The 20,041-nt window shown below is 43.4% G+C and overlaps 3 protein-coding genes and 1 long non-coding RNA gene across 15 annotated transcripts in view; 2 read left to right on the forward strand and 2 right to left on the reverse strand.

Moving 5' to 3' along the window:
• Positions 1-18,340, forward strand: part of LOC122711924 (box A-binding factor-like) — a 32,835-nt gene extending 14,495 nt beyond the window's left edge. For 3 of the 5 annotated variants that reach the window (XM_043931111.1, XM_043931112.1, XM_043931109.1), the window contains 7 exons: positions 853-1,300; positions 1,557-2,942; positions 8,401-8,543; positions 8,654-8,980; positions 13,918-14,093; positions 15,880-16,213; positions 16,580-18,340. In XM_043931111.1, coding sequence (XP_043787046.1) covers positions 876-1,300; positions 1,557-2,942; positions 8,401-8,543; positions 8,654-8,980; positions 13,918-14,093; positions 15,880-16,213; positions 16,580-17,079 — 3,291 coding nt within the window. In that variant the 5' untranslated portion in view covers positions 853-875 and the 3' untranslated portion in view covers positions 17,080-18,340. Of the gene's footprint in view, positions 1-852; positions 1,301-1,556; positions 2,943-8,400; positions 8,544-8,653; positions 8,981-13,917; positions 14,094-14,707; positions 14,794-15,879; positions 16,214-16,579 lie in introns of those variants that run through there. The other 2 variants (XM_043931110.1, XM_043931113.1) reach the window with 2 other exon arrangements.
• Positions 1-20,041, reverse strand: part of LOC122711927 — a 23,593-nt gene continuing 3,552 nt past the window's right edge. For 2 of the 4 annotated variants that reach the window (XR_006346229.1, XM_043931120.1), the window contains exon 2: positions 1-440. Coding sequence is in view for 1 of the 4 variants with exons in the window: in XM_043931120.1 (XP_043787055.1) it covers positions 407-440 (34 nt within the window). In the remaining 3 variants the exon portion in view is untranslated. Of the gene's footprint in view, positions 441-574; positions 877-15,706; positions 15,872-20,041 lie in introns of those variants that run through there. The other 2 variants (XR_006346228.1, XR_006346227.1) reach the window with 2 other exon arrangements.
• On the reverse strand, positions 15,884-19,209 carry LOC122711928. Its single transcript, XR_006346230.1, has 3 exons — positions 19,079-19,209; positions 16,829-16,960; positions 15,884-16,021 (listed from the first exon to the last, which is right to left on the reverse strand). It is a non-coding gene; the product is annotated as an uncharacterized LOC122711928 (long non-coding RNA).
• Positions 19,198-20,041, forward strand: part of LOC122711925 (box A-binding factor-like) — a 12,365-nt gene continuing 11,521 nt past the window's right edge. For all 5 annotated transcript variants that reach the window (XM_043931115.1, XM_043931117.1, XM_043931114.1 and 2 more), the window contains exon 1: positions 19,198-19,957. Coding sequence is in view for 4 of the 5 variants with exons in the window: in XM_043931117.1 (XP_043787052.1) it covers positions 19,925-19,957 (33 nt within the window). In the remaining variant the exon portion in view is untranslated. The remainder of the gene's footprint in view (positions 19,958-20,041) is intronic.

The raw sequence follows: 20,041 nt of genomic DNA on the forward strand, positions 1-20,041 counted from the left end.
GTGTCGTTCCGCCTTTCTTCCTACGTAATATTTCTTTTTTTTTTTTTCTATAATTTTTTTTCAATCTCTCGCATATATTTTTTTTTTTTTTATTATTTCTCGATTCTCCTTTTTAATCGATATTACGAGATTAGAGGTGCGAGACGATGCGTGTGCATCGTTCGATAAGATGCCCCGATAAGATGAAACTCCGCAGAGAATCCAGGTAAACGCACTTTTTTTCGTTTCGGAATCGATCGCAAGGGAAATAAAAAAACGAACGTCGAATGAGGCGAAAGAAAAGAAATCCAAGTCCACCATTCATATTTATTATCCAAAAAAGAAAAAAAGAAAAATGAAATATCAATTTTCTCTCTTTATCTTTCGTCTCGTCGTTGCGAAACTGTCCTTCTTTTTCCAATATTTCTCAACTCTGCTCGTCCCCAATCTCCTCTTTCAACCTGAAAAATATAAAGACACAATGCGAGTATTATAAATAGTAAAAAAAAAAACTTTGAACGAAGAAAATGCGCGCGAGTTTGTACGATTGGTAACGAGTTATAGATAAGGACAATTAGTTATTTCTGTAACGTACCGGTTAGCAACAGTTTGCTCGTGTCATCGAAACGCATTGACCATGATATTTACGATCGGATCGATCGATCACGTTTCGTCGATTTCCCTACACGACACGAATGGAACTTGGAACTGTGATGTAATGCATAACATTTCGCGAAACTCGATGTTACAAGGAAATTCCAGCTCCTTTATCGTCGTCCACCGATGAATGAAGGAATTCACGTCGATCGAACTCGTTTCGATATATTTTTCTTTTTTTCCTTTTATTTTTATTTTTATTTTTAACGTTCACAGAATTGGCCGAATGCGTGGACGAAATGACGGGATACGAGAAAGGAACGGAGAGATCCGTGAAACTGATCGGTGAGAGTATCGAGGAATCGAACAACGATGGAGGATCGATAGGATTGTTAGAGACGGATAGCGGGGATGTGGTGCTTTTTCGGCAGGAAACACAGTTGGGGCAACAACAGAAGCAACAACAACAACAACAACAACAACAACGGCAACGCCACCAACTTTACCAACTACCTTATGAAAAGCATGGAAGCGAAGAGGGCGGGGACATGGTGGGCGTGCTGGAGGCGGGACAACAGGAAATTGAAAATGGCGCGGTCGCCGAGGCGAGTGACGCCGAACCGGTAGAAATCCCCGTCTCACCGGAACAAGGAAACGACGTAGACGACGCTTACGGCGTGCATTCGCTCGGCTTTAACACTCAGGAACCTCTGGTTCGAGAAAGGTGAGCAATATATACGACATACCTAACCTATATACATACATATATATATATATATACATATATATACATTCGATTGCGGATTTTTCGACGAATTATTTCGCGTGGAATAGGAATAGTGAATTTACGTCGAAAGATTCGCCCTTGATCTCGAAGCAAGGAGAGCGTAAAAAAAAAAAAAAAATTGAAACGAATAACGGCGCAAAGCTGGAGTAACGGAGCAAAGAGGGAAATTTTAACGAATTATCGTGTTGTCAAGGGGTTATCTCGATCAGGACTCAAACGTGTACGGGGGCGGCGATTTAGGCGGTGATTCCTCGAAGCAGGAGGAGCAGCAGCTTCAGCAACAACAGCAACAGATTTCTCAACCTCTCCACCACCATCACCACCAACAACAGCAGCGTCAGCAGCCGCACCACCACCACCATCACCACCACCACCACCACCACCACCATCATCACCAGCAGCAGCAGCAGCAGCAGCAGCAGCAGCAGCAGCACTACCACCGCCATCAGCACAGCGACCATCACCACGACCAACAGCACCATCAGTCGGAGTACGTTCAACTGGGGGCGAGAGAAGTATCGACTGGCGAGGGTGGGGATAACGAAGCGTCGAGCGAGGTCTCCGTATTGCCGGAGGAAAATCGGGCCGGCAGTCACGCGCCTTGCTCTACGATGCATCGTTACGGTACTGAAGCGCTCTCGCCGACCGCGGCCGATCATCACAACCACCACCACCATCACCACCACCACCACCACAACAACCATCACCACCACCATCAACAGCACCATCATCAGCATCTACAGTCAACGGACACGTCCCAACAACACGGTACGCTCTCCTCGGCGAGCCATCGTCACTTGGACGAACAAGAGGCACAGCCGCAGTCGCAGTCGCAATCGGTGGCGCATCAAAAACCGGACGAGGACGTGGTGGAGCGAACGAGTGGAATCGCGGTAGCGATGAGCGGCGCCCGTGGAGATTTCAACCTCGGTATGCTGTTCCCAAATCTTGCGAGCACCGGTGCGACCAGTTCCGCTAGCGAGATCGGTGGGAACGATGGCCACCAACAACATAATCAACAACAGCATAATCGCCACCACCATCATCATCACAATCATCATCACTTGGAGGAGGTTTTGCCGGACGCGGCGTATCTTCAGCATCAAATGCGAGGCGGAGGTAATGGAGGAGGTGGCGGTAATGGTAACAGTGGAGGAGGTGGTGGCGGCGGCAGCGGAGGCGGAGGTGGCAGCGGTGCGGAAGGCAGCGGTGGCAGCGGCAGCGGCGGAGGTGGAGGCGGTGGTGGATGCTCACCGGCGCTTCGAACCGGTAGCTCACCGGGCTCCAGTCGTAGTCCGCACGAGGATCAAGAACTTTCATCGCCTCATCGCCAAGGGCAGACAGAGGGTGGATACAGTCCGAGCGAACAAGGGAGACAGTCGTACGCCCATTTGACAGCTATGCAGCCACCTTCCTCGGTACAGTCGAACCACGGCCTTGGCCAGGACACCGACCGAGTCTCCGATCAGATTTACATGGATTCGATATACGCTCATCACACTGTCGGAACGCCTCATCATCATCAAGAGCACGAGCCAGGATCGTCGACTCCTCACTCGCCCAGTGGACCGCTTACCAGGTAATTCGATCGTCGTTTTCCAGAGATCGAGTCGAGTTTGTTTTTTTTCATCCTTTGATAATCATAAACAGACTTTCCTCGTCTCGCCCTCATCTTCATTCGTTACGATCGTGTGTTCTAAGCGCGACCGAGCGTGATCGTAAGAGGCCGCGTATCCACCGAAAGGTTTTAACCGTTCGCAACAGTATTTACACGGCGGCTTAAGGAATGCTCGATGTTCACCCAAAGTATTGTATACGTAGGCGATACAAAACCAAAAATGAAGCTAAACCGGGGATGGAAAACAGTGCGACGCCTCTCCGGCCCTATGCTAACAGTTTCGTGAAAATGAACAACATCCCTTGGTGTTTACCGATTCGTCCAGGCACGAGCCGCACGTCCTCCAAACGTTCTCTACCATCGATCGGTTTATACCCGAAATCCCGTCGCATGTGTAAGCACGTACATAAGAACGCAACAAAGGGATCGACCGTTTCTCGTATTTCTTTTTTTCTTTCTTTTTTTTTTTTTTTTTTGATATTCAATATTCTTATATCGATGGAAAATCTACTTTTCCCTCATGATCCACGAAAAACTTGATCGTGGTCGGGACGAGAATCGATTCATACCAGAACACGCGCTCGTCGTTCTTTTTTACGGTGATAAGAGTTTATTGACTCCGATAGGGAAACGATTCTTCGATCATGCGTTGTCCGTGTCTCGCGGCGAGAAAACGGAACGTTATCGAGAGCTGCGTCGATTAAAGTAGTTGCATTTTATAATCGGGCGATGTTCGAGAACAAAGAGAGGGTAGAACGGCGATAGAATTTCTTGAATTCGGAATAGAAGCATTTGAAATTGGAAAAATCGTGCGGGCTCGATTTTTAATTTTTCTATCTACGCTCCTGCGTGCCCGGTTTTCGTGTTTGTCGATTTCCTCATGCGGTCTGCGCGTGCAGGGGCCACGACCTTCGAATTTATAGATATCTAAAGTTCGGGTGCAGAGGATAATCTGCTTTTCGTTTCTCTTTTTGCGGGGTATCTTGTTGTCGTGATTACGAGCGCGCCAAGATCCGAGATGACGCAAAGTCTTCTCGTTTACTGTCGGTGATCTCGTAACCTCTACGTCTCGTGTGTTCTCGCCCGTCTTTCCTTTCTTTACTCTTTCTCCCCCCGTTTATTTGAACTTGTTTGCTGTTTAACCGAGTGCATGTTGCTAAGTTACTCGTCGTATAAGCGGGAACGAAAGCGATGTGTAAACGGTAATTGTTGATCCTTGACGCAAAGTTCGTCGTTGTGAATCATCGCACGGTTTACAGTTCACCACAGTCGAACCCAGAAACGCGTTCCAAGAAACCTTTAGGTATCGTGTGACGTAACAGACTCGAGGAAAAACTTTAGATGCGTTCTACGCGAGTAGAATCGAAAGGAAAAAAGACGAAACAAGAATAATTTTTAAGTTTTCTTTTTTTTTCTTTTTTGTGTTTTTTCTCAATGTTGCAAATCGATGTAACCGTTTCATGGATTAGTACGCATAAGTGATACGAGATGACGCGCAGATCGAAGTGAAAGTGAAAAGAAATGTCGATAGTCGAAGAAATGTCGATAGTCTCGATTGAAGTAATATATAGTCTCTTTCCTAGTCTCTTCGACAGCCAAGCATCGATGATAACCGTTAAGCTTTTTAAATTAGATTTAGATTAATCGCTACGAAAGTATAAACAATCATGAATAGAAATAAATGTTTAGAAATGCGAGCAAGAACGAGAGCAGAAACGAACGCGTGAATCTCAATGGTCGGTGGTCGTAAACCGCAGGATCGGTGGTATATAGTTTGGAAAGTCTGTATGGGTAGTGGCGTGAAGTTGAAAAGAATGTATGTGTGTATATGTGTGTGAGAGAGAAAGAAAGAAAGAAAGAGAGAGAAGTGTTAATCGAGGGCGGGATCGAGGTATCACGAGAGGGGACAGGAACGTAGAAAAGAAACGAAGGAAGGGAGAGATTCGCGGAAGGGGAAATCCTGACCACTTTGGAGGTCCTCCAACGCCATTCGCTTCTACGTTTTCCGTTCACATTGTTCGTTCCTGTCCCGTGAAAGAATCATTGAATCATTGTTTCTTGTCTCTTCCTATCAACCGTGAATGTTTCCTATTTCCCGCGTTTTCCTTACGAATTCAAGTTTATCGTGCAGGCTAAGGAATTGAGGTGTAAAAAGAAGGTGTTGAGAGGAAGCAAAGAATTTAGGATCATTTGGACGTCAGCAGGAACGACAATATGCAGTGAGTGTATTCGATGAACGTTACGTTTCGATTACGATTAATTGATGTTTCAACTAACGCATCTATGGTTTACTTTTACTTTTCTTTCGAGCGATTTTGTTGATTGAAAATGTAGCGGTGTAAATAAATTTACAGGATAAGAACGTTTAACGTTCGAATAAGTAATTTGATAAACCAATATAGTATATAATAGTATAGTATATGTATTAAACGTATGTCATGTCCTCGTGGCATATGTCACATTCGCGTTTCAATCTACGATTATTTTATCGTTATTTATATTTTCTATTTTAGTTCACGTAATATCGCACTCGAGATTGAAGTTACAATTTGAAATTCGGTTTTTTAAGATCGAATCTCGATGATACCTACACATTGACCTATTGCACTTATACACGTATTCGTTTGTTACTAATCCTGCCACGTTTAGACTTGCCTCTCCACGAAAGCGACTTCCCTTCCCCTCTCGGTTTTCTACCGTCCGTACGTCGTTTCATTTTTATCGGCGCTTCGTCGCGAACGCGAAATGTTGGAAAACAAAGTAAATGGGAAACTGATAACAGTTGCAAAAACATAGCTCGTAAATATTAACGCCGACTCGACTTCGGGTCGAAGGTGGTTGTCATGGCGGCATACGGCTTGATACTTGTCGATTTTCTTGAACGTCTTCGAATCGAAAATGAAACTTTTTTTTTTCCCCCTCAAATTCTCGCGAAATATTTTATATCAAAAATAATTATAATTTTGCTTGTCTAAATCTCTTCTTCATAGAGGAAAGGGGGTATGGCCAGACGTTGCGTGGTTTTTTTCAACGCCGGCTACCTCGGATCTCGGATCTCTTCCCACCACCGGTGATGCGCGATATCGTGAGAAACGGCTTATCGAGTCGGTGGATTCAGATAGCGATCCAGTAACAGGGGCTATAACCCTGTCGCTACCGACCTTCTAGATTGGGTTTCGCGATATCTGCATTCTTCGCGAACTGGCCAAAATATCTTCTTTCCTTACTCTTTCCTTGCTCTTTTAACTAGAGAGAAAGAATTGTACACATGCGAATCGCATCGTTCGCTTTAGAATCGTATAAAGAATCGATCGAAGCTTCGAAAATGCGAGAGAGTAAAATCTAGATTAGTAGAGTTGGCAACCGGTAACGATTGGGAGGAAAGTTTCCTGGAAGAAATCCGACCGCTTAGTTATTAAAGTTTCCGGGGACGGGCATGGGTGTGCATCGTCGTGGTGTACGTCGCCGTCGCGTCGCATCGCATCGCATTGTGTACATGGTGTGTGTATACATATAAGTGGGCAAACGTTGCCTACGCACTGGTTCGAGGAGAATCGGTATGCGTTGTATACTAACGGAGCCGAGTGGTCTTGATTTCCGGTCAGGTTGCGTATCGCGTCATCGTCGACCAACAATTTTCTTCGAAATCGTATTTGAAATCGACCGATCAGTCTATTAGTTTCGATTTTCAATGGTGTAAAACAATAAGATAGGATAAATGTGATCGAACTGTTTGGATAGAAGAGATTCGATCGGGGAAGAGGTTTAGATTAGAATATATAATTCGAAACGATTTAAAAGTAAGGGTGTTTGTCGCGTGTCCGTGAAACGAGGCGCATCCGCGATGAACTCGTGAAACAACGTTTTTTCCCGTCGATGCGCATGGGTGCCGCACATTGTGCCCTGTGTCGTGTCGTAGAAATTAGCTCGTAACACGTGCTGCGCTCGCGCGCGTATCGCTTCCTTCCTTCGCGACGAACCTGGTTACACAGCTGAACTCTTTTCTTCGTACACATTCTTCATAGATTCGCAGATCTCCTCGAGGCAGGCTCGTATCGAGTTTAAAGAACAAAAGAATACAAGATTGAATGCATAATTTTTGTTAGAATTTACAATGGTTATGCTCTGACTCTGACTAGGTTATACGAATTCGGACGAACTTTGCCGAACTTGGACGAATTGAAAAGAGACGGACATAGTGACTATTATCAAAGGATCTCATCTCGCGCGCGCGGACTTTGAAGTCTGAAAAACAAAACATCTGAAACATTCGTTTTTTACATTCTCGGTTTTCAAAGGAAATTTACAAATTGAACAACGATGCTCTTGGAACGGCCGAAGGACGAAGTTGCTCTGTTATCGGTGTTTCTTTTACTGAGAATACCGTTGTTCGAACCAGTTTCATTCGAAATCGTTCCGGGAGAATACGCGAATCGTCTCGCGAGCACGTACCGATCGAACAGTACGTGTCGGTCGAGTCATGGAAACCGTCAAGGTCGCGCGTTTCTTTGCTTTGCTTTACGTCGCGCAACGTGTCCGCCACGTTCGTTAAGTTCAATGCGTCGAACGCGTTTCCCGGCGATAAAGATGCACGTTCGATCGTCGATCCATGATCACAACTATGTCCTGAAAGAACATCGGGCGGAGCGGGGCTTGTATTTACATACGTGTGACACGGTAAGAGCGCGCTAATGTTTTATTTTTATACATTTGATTTTTTTTTCTCTCGAAATCGTGACGACTCGACGCTCACGAGTCACGCGGATTTCGGATTCACGAATATTTGCGCAACGAATATGACAACCGGAAATTTTGGTTTACGTAGATTTATGACTATAAACCGTGTTTCTTATTCTCGCAAAAAAAAAAAAGGAACGCAAACATTTACGATCAGTATTTGGTAGCTTTCTTCGGAGAGAGCCGATAGACGCATGCGATTTCCTAAAGTGATCGAAAGCTCAGGTACGAAGGGGTCCCGATGGTAATGGGCTAATGGTAACGGTAGCCTTAATAGCATCGTAATGGTGATGGTAATGGTAATGGAGTAGTTGTGTTTCGGGTAGACGTTGGTCGGTAAGGAACATCGAAAAACGTCCTGCCTTGGCACGCGCCCGCATTTACGGGCCGATGGATCGAAGAACGGTTTTCTAGTTTCCGGTCACCCGCGAAACATCATCGAACCCGTGTCACCGAGGTTTCGTTTCCTACTTCTCCCCTACTTCCTTTTTCCCGTGCTCTCCTTCCCTTTTCCTTCCTTTCTTTCTCTTCACGTACGAAGAAATGAAAAACGAATTAAATTCGATCGGATCGGATTAATTCCCAAGAGTAGGGGCGTGCATCGAGTATATCCCATAGCCATCGAACCAGAACCCGTTTCATGCGTTCTATAATTGCGTTACAAGTTCGTTCGTTATTTCAGTTCATTATATCGTTCAATAAGCGATGTCAGTAGTATGACGGCAGCCAGCGCGGCAGGAACAGGAGGTACTTACGGCCTTCCTTACATGACCGGCAGCCCTACAGAATTGACTGCTTCGCCTCAGCAATTGTGGAACGCTCAAGGTAAATGTTTCGTGCGTTTGTGTTTTATGAGATCATATCTCGCGTTACCCGAATGACAACGCGTAAAGAGAAAAGGGACGATCGATTAATCCATTATTCGAATCGTACAGGTCTAGGAACAGGACTTCCCGCCATTTCAGAAGATTACGGTGCTAGCAGCAAATCGACAGGCACGGTGACACATCAGGCATTGCCAGGATTTTCGCAACCGTTTTGCGGTAGGGCGAGTTTTCGAGGATACAGTCCGTCTTATCCGACGCAGCAAAGCAATGCTGGAGTCGGGGCTGGAACTGTAGAACCCTCGTCGTGGAACTATGGCTCGCCTTCGAACGACACCCTGGCCACCCAATACGCTGCCCCTTCGAGGCGGCAACCCGTTAACCCTCCGTCGACACCTGCGCAGCATCAGCTCACGGCTACTGCTAGTCTTAGCGCGAGTAAGTATATATTTTATTTTTATTATTCATTCACTTTTTTTCTATTTTTTTCGTGTATATCCCCCTTTTCCTTTAAGATTGCGCCTTGCGTTTTTATTCTTCTTGCTTCCTTTTTATTCCTTCCTTCCTTCCCTTTTTTCTTTTATTAATTATAATTTTGTTGCGCATCATTGAACGAAAAAAAGCACATTCGGCTTGCGTCACTAATTTATCTCCATTATTCCTTATTCCATCGGCGTGCAAATTTAAAAAATTCTTTACGCTCTAATTTTTCTCTTTTTCTTTTTTTTGTTTTTTTATTTTTATTTTTATTTTTATTTTGTTTTTATTTCTTTACTCTTCGGTTTCTCCACGGTGAACGCTCGTTCGCAAAAAGATGCAAGTCAAATAATTTCGCGGATATGTAGATTTTTTCGATCTTGGTCGAGTATACTCGAAGGACGATCCGTGTCGCATTACGCCAGCCACGGATGTGTTTCGAAGAGCGATAAATTGTGAACGATTTTGAAGGAACGCGAAGGAACAGTGACACGCACTGGCTGGATCGTATTGCGATCGTAAATAACGAGAAAAGGATTCGATTCCTCTTGCTTCTTCGTAATTCGTCGAATGGTTAACGAGAAAAAACGAGGAACAAGGGAAGAAAAGAGAGAGCGTCGTCGCATTGTGACAAATTTTCCGAGCTCGTGCTATGTCGGTGGCCCAAATAAAGTCCCTATAAGTTTACGAAGGAGAATATCGCGTTACAGTTTTCCCTCCGTTTTTTTTTTTGTCAAAGATCGATCGATCAAAAAAGAGAAGTTCTAAGTCTTTTTCTTAATTTTTTATCCTGTTTCATTTTTTTTTTTTTTTTAATAACTGGAACGAAAAAATCAAAATTGTATAATTATTTTCTTATTACGAATAAAAATTTCTTCTTCTAACAATTTAAAAAGTATTTCAAGTATATGAATATCTAAAATATACTACTAACATCAAATGAATAAATAAATTAAGAATTATTACGAAATGATTATATATTAATTATTTTAATCTATTTAAAATCTAATTCAAATTCAAAAAAATATCATATAAAAAGAAATATTAGTTTCTTAAAATAAAAATTAAAGTGTTATATAAATTACCGTACAAAAAGTAACAAAAAAGAATGTTTCGTTCCGTTCTAACATATACATGTGTATACGTGCATGTATGTTATATTTATACTCCGATTAAAGTAGAATTTCGTGCAACTTCGCCACCCTTCGTCTATCTTCGTGTGTGTCGTTATCTTTCGTGCAAAATACGCGGAGTGGAAACATACTTGACGTTCGCGTGTGCGTAACGCATGCGTTCACGCAATGAAGGGATAGGTACATATGGTAACCAATGGTACGAAATTCTCCGATTATCGGACGAGTCGGGGCTTTATCGGTTGCACGGGTCGCCAACGCGTGACCGATGACACGGTTCGTTCCGTCTCCACGCGAACATCGCGAATCATGGACAATCGCGATACTTTCTAGATGTTTACTTTTGCTTTTTTTTCTCTTTTTTTTTGCTTTCGCTTCTGCCTTCCCTTACGATTTTTGAAAATCGAAAAATGGCTTTTTGCTTCGAAGAAAATCTTCTGGAAAATTGAAATATCCATATAATAATATTACAAATAGAATATAATAATGCGAAATATTCGAAACGCGATGCGATGCGACGGCAAATCCTTGCCAATATCGACCACGCCACCGCGCGAACAATTTTAGCTTGGATGATTCGTTTGCCGAGCATGTGCCATGTGGTTGATTGTCGTGCACAGTATCGAAAGAGGCATTGATATGCGACCCTGACCTAGACAACAGCCGCACTTCCAATCTAGTTTTGTCTACGCGCGATACAGAAGGAACGATAATATACTTTTATGTATTTAGTCGTGTTGTTCCGGGACCGCAAAATTTAGATAACTCCGACGGCAAACGGCGAACGCATTTTAGTTAGCATCGAACTCTCCATATGGATAGATCATACGATCGACGAAGTGTTTCGCTACATTTTCTCGTCGTACGATGTTGCCGTCATACGCGATTCGGGGCGGCGATATGACCCCGATCTATCGAAGAAAGAAAACGATTTCTTGGAACCGCTTGGTTATTTCGCTCGCGCTAATGCGGGAACGACCACCGAATGGAAAATTGTTGTTTGGTCGTTTTGTTTCGTTTTATTTGTTAATGCGATAAAAAAGTCTGGCCACTTGCGATTCGCGATCGGTGTAATTGCCGAGGATCGTTATTTTTACGCCGCGTTATTGTAATAACGACGGTTGCCGCGATAACGGTCGCGTCGAGTGCATCACACGCTACAATCTCGCCGAAGGACTCGACCAGTTCAAAAGGTCAAGTCGGATTGTTTTTTTTTGTTGCGAGTATAACGTCGCAGATCCCTCTATATTCGCACGAACAAAGATGAAAAAGACGGAACAGTTTTTCTCATTACGTGCGCGTGCTTCTCATCGCCACAACGCAATCATTTTCGCCTCTGTTCGCTTCCCGTCGGTTCCCATCTTTCCGCGACTAGATTCGTTCGATCGCCCGTCCGCTTGTGTAGTGATGGATAAGCTCAGAATAGAGGGATGCAGGGAGTAGGGACAGCCCGGAGAGGGGAGGGGGAGGGGGGGACACGGAGAAGAAAGTCGAGTCGAAAGCTTTTTAAGTGGCGCGTGGTCTTTTGGAAAGCGACCCGGGTGCGTCTGCGGTTTCAACGTAGATCACTACTTTAGTCGAAAGTCAAGGGGAACGAGGAATACGGCTTTTAACATACCGCGATCTCGAGTGGTTTTTGAACGTGCGTCTGGGACCGATGCGGCCCGATGTTCTTCCTTCACACGAGGAAATGACTACGCACCACAGCGACAGCAAATCTATGATCGACCGCTATACATATATGCATATATATATATTCCTTTTGCCAGCACGCGCCTGGTCTCGGTTTAACTTTGACTTTGCTTGCTTGCCAGAACCCTCTTGCATCCTACCTAACGAAACATCGAACTCATTCGGCGAATGATGTCCTATTCTGTTTCTCTTTGCTCGTTTCAGACGAATTTATTTACAAGAGGCCTTTTCTCTGTTTAATATCCGATTCTGTAATATGCGCTGTTCCTTTTACACGAATTTGGACTTGGATTGTTATTTAAAATTGTATCTCTTGATTCGATCCTTTTGCTTGCTACTCGATCACTCCGTCTTTGCTCTGTGTTTCGTTATATCGTATATATATTTTGTTCCTGCGTTCTCCGTTTGCGCACCTTTACTCCTCCGTCCCTCCCCCTGTCAGTGGCAGGGGAGGACTCACAGTTGTCTCTATCCCGGCGTGGCGCGACGGTCGGTTACAACATTCTGCCCCTTACGGCTCTGCTTCGTCAAGTAATTCGACTCGACCATTCTCATTCCCCGTCGCTTCGTCATCTTCTATGTGGCGTCTTGGTCACCGTTGAATATTCGGTTACGAAGAATATATCTAGCATTTTTGTGTGTGGTCATTGATCAGGATGCGTTCTTCAATTTCTTTATTTTGCTATCTTCGAAAACGGTCCAGCAGATTTAACATAACCAATTACTTTGTATTTTTGGTTTTCCTTTTTCGGAATGGAACAAAAATACAAGAATGCCATAGTAAAAAAACGCGCGTAGCAACGAGCTGTGTCGTGTCTGTTATCAAACGGTTTTCGCGCCGCTTTTCTCTTCTTTCCACGCTGTTCGTATTCACGGTTCTTCTCGCTCTACGCTGTCTCTCTTTCTTCGTCGGTTTCACGATGGTGTCGTATCGTTGAACGGTTAGAGATCGTAAGATGGACGCCGACGTCAGCTACTCTTTGCTTACTAATATACGATATCCGATTGCTTCCCAGTCTCGTTTCTGCCGGATGTGCGACTACGGTACGCCGACCTTTTCGTCCTCTCTCTGTTTCGATATTGCTCTCTTGTGGAGTAACACGAGATCAAGGCGCGTCGAAGATAATGTACAAATATAATATACAACTAATATACTTGTTTCATTAAAATTGATCGCGAATGTAATTTGCAAATTCGTATTTTTAAAAAAATGATCGTGAAAACGATCGTGAAACGAATATACGATGGCATACGCGTGGCACTTGACATGCGTACTAGCAACAACTGCTAGTTATTATTATCGAGAAACACCGGAAATTCTGATAACGCCATATCCCTTTACATCCTTTTTTGTGCATTATTTCGTTTCCTGTATCCTTTCTTTTGTACGAACATAATTTGCGTTAGATTTTCTATTTTTGTACCACGTGTCTTCTATTTGATCGACGATGAATCGACGAATATCAGGTATGTTTCGAAAGTGAAATCGAAAGAAAATTTATAAATTATAAAATTAAAAAATTATAAATTGTTCGATTAAATATTATTATGCACGAAAGTTTTTTTTTTTTTGTAAAATTTTCATTTGTCACGTTCGCGTGTTTTATTTGCTCGTCCCATTGGTTAGGAATCATCTTGAGGCATTGGAAAGATACAAAATGAAAATTACTAATTAGACGGTAATTCGTTTGTTCGTGACATATCGATGCGTTGTCGCGTGAAATAGTTTCGAAATGATGCATGATTTGCTCGAGGCATTTTTCACTTTCACTGAATGGTCATTTTCCGACAGGCATTCGAATGTCGCGAGTTTTCACGATCGAAAATAACAAAACGAAGCAAGCGTGCACGTATATTTTTGCATCCTGTCCCTCCCGTCGTTTCCTTTCATATTTTCTTTCTTTCCTTCCTTCTCCCGTCACCCCGTTTTTCTTCGTTTCACTTTCACGTTTGCACGTGGTGAAATTCCTACTGTTTCGAAATATTTCCCAATGATTTACTTTTTGAAAGGGAAAATCGTTTGCGCTTTCACACGTATGTGGATTCCATTTTGAAAATATACAAATCGCGCAGTGCACAACATCGAGGCGGAATACTTTACCGAGGGCCGCGAGTGTGTAAATTGCGGCGCAATTTCCACTCCGTTATGGCGACGAGACGGTACGGGCCACTACCTGTGCAACGCGTGCGGTCTTTACCACAAGATGAATGGAATGAATCGACCTTTGGTGAAGCAGCCACGGCGATTGGTAAGGAAGGAAGGAAGAAAATAAGGAAAGAAGGAAGGAAGGAACGGAACAACTAAGCAATCGTGTATGATCGGCGAATTTTCATTGAAAGCGCGGACATATGCTTGGTGTTAAAGCCGTTTTCCGCTTTCTTTTTCTTTGTCTATTTCTCTCTCTCGGAACGATTTTCTCTCCTTGTCCGTTATAAGGAGCAATAAGGAGACGAAGGAAGAGAGAAAGATGAACAAAAAAGGGAAAGGAGAAAGGTCGGTCTGAGGAGAGTATAGATGCGCGTGCGCAGAGATACGCGTGTATATAGAACAACAGGAGCCTATGTGGAAATTCGCCCGTGTCCAAATTGGGCTTGTGATCCATGCCATTCGTGATTTAGCACATGATTGGGACAACAGTTCGGTAGATATCGCGCGATTCGAACGAATATTCGCGTTCGTTCCGCATTTGTTGCAAACGTTTTCGCAATTTACAGACGATGGTATGCAGACACCGGAATCGTATGCCAGCGGATTTGTGTCGATGTTTAAAAAAGTGGAAAAGGACTCGATGCGCGAATTTTAGGCGCGCACGCGATACGAGTAGAAGCACCCTTAACGTTTGGCATCCTGTCTCTGTTTCAGTGGCGGACCAGGGCGATTTCTACAAAGGCTTCTGTGTGTATAGTGGCACCCGTCGCGCCTTCGAGGAGAAATCGAGCCGGCGTTTGGTAGGTGTCATCCCCCAACACATTCATTCATTTACTCACTCACTCGATCGCTCACTCGTGCATATCTTCTCTTTCTCTCTCTCTCTCTCTCTCTCTCTCTCTCTCTCTCTCTCTCTCTCTCTCTTTCTCTCTCTATATATCGTTAGCTCCTGTCGATCGCTATTCGCAGATTGAAATATTCCTCTCCTCCTATTTTATTTCTCTTATTCCGACCACAACTACTTTTATTCATGTTTCATCGATCTATTTTCGATCACTTTTCATCGTACGCTTATTCTTTTTTCCATTGTCCGCTTAAATTCGATGCATTTTTCTCGACGATTCAAATAGAGAAAAACGACGTCTATTTTCCATCGTAGCTCGCAAGTAGAAAACGATTACCGGTTGAAAATTAATTTATAGCTTCGAGGTGCCACTATGCCCATGGTACAATCGTGCTCCGTTTCGAAATCTTGCGTAGCCTGGTAGTAACAATATAGATTAAAAAGAAAAAAAAAAAAAAAAAAAAAGAAAAAAAAAGAAAAAAAAAGAAAGAAAAAGAAAAAAAAAACGGAAGAAAAATCAACAATTTCTTCTCGTCTCGATACTCGGCGACTTTTTATTCGTCAAGTTTAGTGACAGGCTCGCGTGATTTCGCGCGGGGAGTTTTAGCCAATCACGTTGTCTCGCGCGCGCGAGCGCGACACCGTTGAACGCGTCGCGGTCGCTGCGCACGAGTCAACGTTTGAGCTTAATTCGATCATAAGTTACGGTAGACGTAAGACTTTTTTTCCTCTGTTTCATCCGTCTCTGTTCCTATTTCTCCTATTTATTTTGCTTATTTTCATTGAATCCGCCCTCTATCATCCCATTCTATCATCTCTGTCGGAAAGGAGTCGGAAAAAATTGGCTCGTTTCCCGGTTTGTCCTTTACCTGTTCATTTCTGTTGCTCTCCCTCTTTGCCACCTCTCCTTCTCCTTCCCCTCCTCCCTCTCCTCTCCCTCCTCTTCCTCTTTTCTCCAGCCTTCTTATTTTTGTCCAAACGTCGCCCGTAGTATAAACAGAATCGTAAACACGGTTTTTAACGAGATTTCATGTGTCCGCAGTCCGCTTCAAGACGAGTAGGCACTTCTTGCAGTAATTGTCAAACGACGATGACGTCGTTATGGCGTCGAAACACTTTGGGCGAGCCTGTTTGCAACGCGTGCGGCCTTTATTTCAAATTGCACGGAGTGAACAGGCCTCACACTATGAAGAAAGACAGCATTCAGACGCGAAAGAGGAAACCAAAGGGAGGAATGAAATCTAGCGACACGCCGATCGCCGGGAATGTCGCGGGAGTGAGCAATAACAACACGACCATCACCACGGCCAACAACAACAACAACAACAACAACAATAACAATAACAACAACAACAATAGCTTAAAATTAGAACCTGGTACGAATTCCAATGAGATCGGTAGGTCTTACAAGGCCAGTATTTCTCAACCTTTTTCAATTGCGAACCTTCTCATTTCAAATAATATAACTTGCGATAATTGTTCTCATAAAACTTTTTATATTATTTTTTATATTATTATACTTTACATATTTTTTATATTATTATACTTTTTATATTATTTTTAACACGGAGAAGGATGCAATCATTTTGAGAGAAAAAAACGACTCTTTTCGAATCGCACTGACTCACAGGTTGAGAACCACTGGTCCATCTTTTATTTATTGTAACCCATCCACAACGATTCGATCCATGTAGCAAGCGTTGATTTCACGTTTACACTTACGCGTTTCAACATTTGCACAGACACGTATGGCGAGCTGAGGATGAGCCACGCCGGAATGCCCCAGGTGAGCTACGGAAGCAGCCTTTATGGAAGCCCTCAATCGGCCACCCAGATCGTTTCCTATCAGTCTGCGCCCTCTGGAATGTACTACGATATGATCGTTTCTCAACAACAGCAACAACAACAGCAACAGCAGCAGCAACAACAACAGCAACAGCAGCAACAGCACCAACATCATCAACATCCGCAACTTCTCGAGACTCACTCACCGAAAGTCGAGTGCCCGTCACCGCCGTGCGCGAATCGATCCCCTGTTATGATATCCGCGAGCCATTCGCCCGATCATCATCAGCTTCCATCCCCGCACATCGTTACACTTGGAAATTCCTCGCCAAGTACGGCTGCAACTAAAATTATCCTCGACAACGGCCATCTAGACAGACCGTCCGTCGTCTCGCGAGACCGACTTTTGTCCACGACAAAATTGAAGTCGTCCGTGGATGGAAAAATTCGTTGTTAATCAGTGAAAAATAAGTACAAAAAAAGAAAAAAAAAAAAAAAACGCGAAAGAGAACGCGTCATTTCTTTCTTTGTTTCAACGATTTTTTTTGATTCGCTTTGATTTTCTCAAAAAGGGAGGAGGAGCGTTGTTTCTCTTTTGCGTACACGGGCGGCGTTACTTTTCAAAGCGTTATCGAATTATGCGTTGAAAGAGAGAATGAAACGAAGAATGAAAAAAGGAGAAGAAACGTGACGATTTTTTTTTTTTGTTTCTCTTCATTCTTAAAACTTATCGATTGATTTACGATTGATTTATTAAACTCGCGTATAATCTTTTTCTTTTTATTCTTTCTTCTCTTTATGTCATTCTTCTTCTCGCACGCGTTTGTTCTTCGAAGAATAAGAGGACAAGCGAAGAAAAAGGTAATAACGATGATGAATATATATATATATATATATATATAAGGATAAAGTAGCGAGGATGAACCTTGCTAAGAAATGAAATGAAAAGACTGGAGCCTCCTGTACGTTCGACGAACGGGACTGATAAAAGGGGAGGATAATACCAGAGGTTTTTTAAGTATCGATTATTCATGATTTTGCGAAAAAAAAAACTCGTTGTAAATAGTTTTGAAAAAGTGTGCATGCGTGAGCAATACGACACGTGGGGGCGAACCTTGTTTTTAGAAAGATTCGGTTGTACTTGTTTATTTTTACGCGCACGTTTCAATTCGAGGGACGATCGATGAATGAAATTGTCCAAATGATATTCGATCGCCGATTATTATTTTTCCGTTGTACTTGTAAATAGGCAATAATATTATTAAACAAAAAAAAAAAAAAAACGATAAATTTCGATTCGAAATGTGGTGCGCGCGGTTCGAGTCGAAAATACTTGAAAATATTAGTAATAATCGTTATCTTTTTCGGTCTAATTGTAGCGTTACAACGACCTACGCTGTTCAGTGTCGTTCCACACATTCGAATGCTACGATCTATATAAACGATACGATGCATAACATTATAATTTTATAGCGTTTACCGATAAGAGCGGTGACGATGACTATGACAAAGACGATGACAATGACTAGGACGGCGGGAACGAAAGCGCTTTCGATAACAAAATTGTGATCGTGGTCAGCAATAAACGTTTGCGCGGACAGAGAGCACGTCCAGCGAGTCGAGGATTACGCATAAGGCCCAACATGTTCTTATTATCTTCAAAGTGTGTTGTATCGAATCGGTAATTTTTAAATAAAAAGGGATATTTAAATCGGAAATATCGAAGAACATTTATAACGAAACCAGCCGCGATAAAATGAAAATGAGAATATTTGACTTGCGTAAATTACGTATTATTTATTCTAGGAATATGAAATTATAACCTCGTTTCATCTTTCGCCAACAACGACGATCATAGCGAACGACGAACGGAATAAAATACGAAGAGGAATTAAGAGTTCGAACGTTTACAAAGAAATTTACGATATTTTTTTTTTTCGGTGTCAAAATACTCGTCTACTCACTAAGTCGAAAGGGAGGGATTCTTCTTCGATGGTGAGAGAGGTGTCGAGCGTGTAACGAATAAATATTGTAAGCAGTGCGCGCGAGGAAAAGGAAGGAAGTAAAGGCGAGCATGGCCACGAGAACGCAACCGACACTCGGACCAGCTGGCAGAGAGAAGTCGGTGAACGTGCAGGAAAACTTCATCCTTGTGTATTTTCGGCGATAACGGCCGCGATATCTCGACTAATCTCGGTTAAAGGTTGGGACGACAGAACGGGCGGTCGCGTCCCCTCATTGGCGTAATCGAGGGGGAAACGAAGCGAGTAATGCGCGAGGAAGCCATTGCATTTCGCGCGCATTTCGAATTGGCGCATCCCTACTTTTAAAGGTTATGGAGATACTTAGACACGAGTGATATTTTTGCATTTGCAAAAGAATTGCATTATACGCAAACGAATTGTTCGAATTTCGAGTCCTCAATAAGCTTTGCTCTTACGACCGTGTCTCCTCACCTGAGTGTCCCAAGTCTTATCGAAGGAATCCCGCGTGTGTGCTCTGCAATGACGACACCCTCTTCTCTTGACTCGAGCTTCCCTCTTCTCCCGCTGTTTTCAACGATAACACGACGCATGCTCATTCCCTCTTTCTTTCTCTTTCCTATGTACGCACTATATATATATACATATGTATATATGTATATATATGTACATATGTATATACTTGTTCACCGTAGCTTTAGATGTAAACCTATACCTTTCCGACGTCGAGCAAGAAAAAAGGGGGGTAAAGAGTAATAAATTCCCAACTTCTTTCCTCTCTTTTTCCCGTTCATTTTTTCTCATCATGGTGAGAGACCATTTTAAAAAAGAAGAGAAGAGAAAAAGAAAAAAGAGCGACTCTTTAAAATGATTTTCTATTTGTACGTTTTCCAATGAAGGTGTGTAAAATGGGGGATCGTGCGATACCAAGATGGCAGCGAAAGGGAGGCGAAAACGATCGATAAGTTGACAGGAGGATGAAGAGGCGATCAGGTTTGCCTGGCGTTCGTCTAATCGCGTATTCGGTCAATATTTAATGCGTTCACGTTCGCGTCGCGCGTGCTTTCCCTCTCTCCCTTAAACTCGAATCGAAAAGCTTCGGTACGACGCTACCAGGCGGCAGCCGGCCCGAATCCCGTCGACACACCTTGGCAGCGCACCTGTGTCAAGCCGCGCGCCGCGCTCTCTCGCCACCTTCGCTCTCGAATCGTAACCGCGTCTGCGAGTCGATTGTCGACCGTCGACGCGACACAAATCGCATTCACGTTCCTCGATATCGCGGCCAAAAAAACTTGAATCCTACGGAAATCATCACGTTCGATGCGAAACGGTTCACCTCGTTCTCCTGTCACGGTAAGTATTTCTCGATCTTTTAATTTTCCCGCTTCGATTCGTTCACTTTTTTTCTCGCTCTTCACACTCTTCTTTACCTCTCGT

The sequence above is a fragment of the Apis laboriosa genome, unplaced genomic scaffold (assembly GCF_014066325.1).
Source record: "Apis laboriosa isolate Shangri-la unplaced genomic scaffold, ASM1406632v1 scaffold18_cov149, whole genome shotgun sequence".
In the NCBI taxonomy this organism is placed as follows: Eukaryota; Metazoa; Arthropoda; class Insecta; order Hymenoptera; family Apidae; genus Apis; species Apis laboriosa.